We start from the raw sequence: 5,089 nt of genomic DNA, 5'->3' as shown, positions 1-5,089 counted from the left end.
GCCCCGGGGCGGGTCGGCGGGGGGGGCCCCCTGCCGCAGCAGGCGGTCACCCTCCGAGCCAGCCTGGTGGACGAGAGCGGGGAGCTTTTCCAAGCCCACGCTCGCTACAGAGCTGGGAGCAGCGGAGAGCTCGACCTCAGCCGCTCCCCAGCGCTGGGGGGCAGCTATTCGGGAGTGGAGCCGATGGGGCTGCTGTGGTCTCTGCAGTCTAAAGCGCCCTATAAGCGGCTGGCAAAGAGGAACGTCCTGACCCCTTTCTGTGTGGACTTTGAAGTGTATGAGGGCCACGGGGACATGAGCCGCTTGCTGGGAAAATGCGCCAATGAACGATGGTTTTTAGGAGAGGGGGTGAAGAGGATTTCGGTCAGAGAAGGTCGTCTGAAAGCAACCCTCTTCCTCCCTCCTGGTGAGTTTTAATTCCATTCTGGTTTTCCAGGTGTGACTTACACCACGTATTGTGCCCCGTGGCCCCTGGATGCACTCGGCAACCCAGAGCAAAGCGTCAGCTAATGGTTCCCTCAGCCTGTGCTTGGTCCAGCTGCTTGGGTCCTCACAGCAGAGCAGGGAGGAGCAGGCATTGCCCAGGAGGGTCAAATGCCAAGGTGGGGGGGGGGCTGCAGGGAGAGCAGCAGTGGTAACACGAGGCATGTCCTGTTTGCTCTAGCTGAGGGGGGTCAGGACCTCTCCTGCAGTGAGAGCTCTGGGGAGAAGCGTGTTTATTTCTTAGCTCTTCTGTTTAGCTGACAGGACAAAGAGGCCCCTGGTCTTCGGCAGAGCTGTGAGACGTGACAGCTCCAGCCGTGCAGCGAGAAATGATGAGGTGTGGTGGGAGCACTGGACTTGGGCTGCAGCCAGCCTAGGCTGCTCCAACAGCTGCCACGGATCTTCTTGCAGGCTTTGGACTTGCCTCTCTGTCTCTGGCTAAGGAAAAGCCAAAGAAAGAACTCTACCTGGTTGAACAGCTTGACTGCATGGGATACTTAGGAAGATGGGAGACAGATGAGAAAAGCAAGGTCTTTCATTAAACAGGCGTCATATTCCACAGCTCCGTATGGAGACAGTGTTGAGACTGGATCCTGTGTAAAGCTGCTCTGAGCCCTGAACTGTTTATGTTCCCTGAGCAGTACTTAAACGTGAATGTCTTGCTCTGTAATGAATAAAAAGTCCCTTGCAGCTGCTGTGACACCAAACCTTGTACGGGAAGTCTAGCTATAAGAATGGGCAGTTTTTTTTAGAAGGTCCTATGGCTGCAGGAGAAAAACTGAGAAGCCCAGGGGTAGTTACCCAGATCAGACTGAAGCCTGAATTGGCATAGATCGGTGCTGGCATTTGTGGGTGCATTTCATAACTCAAGTATTCTCTCCCTGGAAAACCTGCTAGCACAGTTCTTAAAGAAGCACTGCTCGTGCAGTGGTACTGTTTGTTCATCAGTCTCCAATGGCCTGAGAACATCTAGGCCAATTTCAGCTGAAATTCATGGTGGGAGAAAGATGCCCAACATATGAACTTCCTATAGTGAGTTCCTAAGAGAGAGAAGAAATATGCAAATTAGTGTCCTTACAGTGATTGTGCGTGTAGCTGAGAATGAGAACCTCCATGGAAAGCTTCAGAGGATGATTTCCTTTTGATATCTACTGTCCTGTTGTGTGCTGAGGGCACTACTGAAGAGACAACTGTAGCAACTTTTCTCTTTGAGTGTGTATATATATACACACACACACACACACCCCTTTCATTGCAGGATCTGGTCCATTCCCTGGACTTATCGATTTGTATGGATCTGGAGGAGGTCTTGTTGAATACAGAGCAAGTCTTCTGGCTAGCAGAGGCTTCATGACTTTGGCTCTTGCTTACATGGCCTTTGAAGATCTCCCTGCTATGCCAGAGATTCTTGAACTGAGCTACTTTGAGGAAGCTGTAAACTTTTTGCGGAAGCAACCGCAGGTAAGAGACAAATTATGATACTCATCTTGTTGGAAACTATTTTCCAGTTTTCTAATATGAAATGCTATATGTCACTGAATGCAACTAAGTTTTTGAGATGTTAGAAGGAGACAGCATTGTCTGAAAGACAGCATGAACTGAGAGATGGAAAAGCATGTGCCTCAACTCCAGTTTTGCAAGTAGTTGGATAGCTGGTTTTGTGCAGCATCTTATGACAGTCCATAGAGTGTTGTGCAAACCAGTGTTTGTGTAAGATTAAATCAAAGCAGTTCCTGGACTAGAAGCACACCACCACTTAATTTTTTCCCCTACATTTGCATCTTTCAAGATTTTAGAAGGAAAAAAAATCCATTGACTTTTTCTACTATTTCTGAAATGTACAGGCTTTTGATTCTGAGTAACTTTCACAAGACAGTAATAAAACACTTTAACAACAGAATCCCTTACAGTTGTAGCACTGGAAAGTATGCCATATCTTAAGAAACTGGGGCTGTATTTGAACAAGTATGTGAGATGAGAAGGGCACTTTATAGCAATATATCATCATACTTAAACCAAAAGGGACCGAGAGAAATCAAGTAGCATTTAAACTTTTGAATGGAATGCTACCTAATGTGGTATTCATTTTACAAAGTTGTTTATTTTCTAGCATGTGGGCATCAGGAACGTAGCCAGTGTGAGAGCAGAATACAGCCTTGCTTGTTTGTCTTGTTCCTCATAGAGCTCTCAAACTTCCAGAATATCTTACAAGGCACACATTACAAAACGAATTTGGTGTGAATAGCCCTCACTTTAAATAAGTTGATTTAAACAGGAGGTAACAGGTCAGCTGTAGGAGAGTATCAAAAAACAATGGCATGAAAGAAAATCAATGCAAATAAATCCATGAAAAAGTGCTTTTCCAAAGGGGATCTGAGGAGAGAAGGTCGAGGGCGGCTGGAGGCAGGAGCAGTAAAAGTTACAACACTGAGAGCAAGTGTCGACCCAGGATGTGGAGGGAGCAAAGAGGCTTTGTCTATAGAGGTCACTCACCAGCAAGAAAAAGTGTTACAGAAGGAGAAATGTTGAGGAGCTGTAGAATTCATAGTCACTGTCATGGAGGCTCAGCAAGAGGATAGAAACGGGAATGATGTAGCCTGAATAGAGAGGGAAGGATAAAATGTGGGTGGTCTTAGTTGGATGAGGAGTGAGGAAGCAGAACTGGAGACGTTATGTCAGCCCAGGAAATGAGGAGTGGTTGATAACGTTTGTTTCATAACTGTGTTTCAGGTGAAAGATACTGGGATTGGCGTTTTGGGCTTGTCTAAAGGAGCTGATCTAGCCCTTTCCATGGCCACATTTCTACCTGGCATCAAGGCAGCTGTCAGCATATCTGGAATTGGTTTTAATTCTTTCATTCCCCTGCGGGGGGATGGCTTCACTCTTCCTCCCCACCCATATGATTTGGGGAGGATGAAGACCAGTGATGAGTCTGGCATCGTAGATGTTTCAGATGTCCTAGATGATCACAGGGACCCAGCAACTTGGGATTGTCGCATTCCAATGGAGAGGTCCTTGGCTAAGTTCCTCTTCCTGTCGGGACTGGATGACATGAACTGGAAAAGTGACCTCTGTTGCCGGGATGCTGTTCAACGCCTTCAGCAGTATGGACGGGAAGTGGAGTTTTGCTCCTATTCTGGAGCAGGACACCTTTTGGAGCCACCATACTTACCTCTGTGCCAGGCTTCAGTCCACAAAGTGCTTGGGATATTTGTGCATTGGGGAGGGCAAAGGAGGGAGCATGCCAAAGCCCAAGAAGATGCATGGCGCAGGATACAGGCTTTTTTCTGGCAACACTTGATGTACTCAGACATCCCTAAGAGCAAGCTGTAGTGGAAGCTGTCAAAGATGCTGACCAGGGTTGGTGTTTCAGCTCTCACTGAATCTTGGAAACTCATTGAAAGTTTTCTGGCCTGCCTTCCTCTAAACTCCGCTGTTGCATAGTTGTTTATTTTCATTCCCCAAATAATTTTCCATTTTTTAATTGAATTTTAGTTGTCTTCTGATCCCAGCTGCACTGTAGTCACCATCTGATCTGCCTGTGTGCTGTAGTCGTTTGAGAAAAACCCAGCATCCTGTCATGCGGATTGCATTTGTACTGAGCTATCTTTGCCCTCCATATCCAACCATCTCCTTTGGTAGCAGGGAATACTCTCATAGGAGGAGTTTTCCATTGAATTGTTTAGTCTTGCACCTTTAACTAACCTAGATGTAAACAGCACTTTCTTGGGGCAACACATTAGTACACTCACCTTTCCTCTTGGTATATCATTTTCTCACATTTCTTAGTAAAAAGATTGCGGCAGTTCTCATCTCAACTAAGAGGCACTCTTCTGACTTATTCTGAAGTGCAGTGATAACATTTTTTTTCTGGTATGTCAAAAAACGGAAGAAGTGAATCTTACCTAGGTTACACTGGTTGTATCTCCTGCTGACTCCAGATAAGTTACGTATCAGGGTAAAGTTTCCACTGCGCTACTCAATAAATACAATGTGTATGTGTGTATGCACAGTTTACTTGAAATTATCTGAATGAAGCCTTTGACTGTCTTTATGCTTATAAATACACGGGCAGCAATCCTGGTGTAGTCACAAGCTGTCGCTTCGCCTGGCTGAAGAGTATATATACAGAAGTCCTTACCTCCTATTGGTAAGAGGAGTGGAGTCTGCAGTAGGGATCTGCACAGTGCTCAAGATGGGGGTGATACAGATGTGCTAAGTACCTGCTTTTGAATGTTGAAAGTCAGTTTATCCCCGTTTTGGGGAGGAAGAATAAAGTCACTGCTGCTGCTGAGTTCCCAGGAGCCCTGTGGAATGGGCTGTCTCACTGGTCTTGCCCCTATAGCAGACAGCTGTGGGCTCAGTGACAGCTAGGAAATGCCACTCTTCAGAGAGAACTGACCTTGCCTTCTGGGGAGAATGTGCATTATCTCACCCTTTAATGAGGTGCAAGCCTGCCAAGGACAGCTGTTATCTACCTCGTGCATTTGTGGGATAGTGGCAAACAGCAACTTGCTGGCATTTTCTAGATATCAAATGGCATCTGTCTTTTGCTGAGGCAGCAAAATCTTGCCTTTGAGAAAGCAGTAGTCCCTGGTTTCCAATT

The 5,089-nt window shown here is 46.5% G+C and overlaps 2 protein-coding genes across 2 annotated transcripts in view; both read left to right on the top strand.

The window, feature by feature from the left end:
• The window catches only part of LOC103912850 (cytosolic phospholipase A2 beta-like), a gene marked incomplete at its 5' end in the record, with an annotated part of 88,765 nt that overhangs the window by 9,985 nt on the left and 73,691 nt on the right, over positions 1 to 5,089 (top strand). The window lies entirely within an intron of this gene.
• On the top strand, positions 25 to 5,003 carry LOC103912828 (acyl-coenzyme A thioesterase 1-like; the record flags this gene model as incomplete). The annotated part of the gene is made up of 3 exons (XM_009319236.1): positions 25 to 406; positions 1,742 to 1,944; positions 3,214 to 5,003. Coding segments are annotated over 3 exons (1,188 nt in total), but the record flags the coding sequence as incomplete, so codon positions are not given.

The sequence above is a fragment of the Pygoscelis adeliae genome, unplaced genomic scaffold, assembly GCF_000699105.1.
Source record: "Pygoscelis adeliae isolate BGI_AS28 unplaced genomic scaffold, ASM69910v1 Scaffold22, whole genome shotgun sequence".
NCBI classification, from domain to species: domain Eukaryota; kingdom Metazoa; phylum Chordata; class Aves; order Sphenisciformes; family Spheniscidae; genus Pygoscelis; species Pygoscelis adeliae.
The sequence above is the reverse complement of the archived record's forward strand: the minus strand, read 5'-3'. Positions and strand labels throughout refer to the sequence as shown.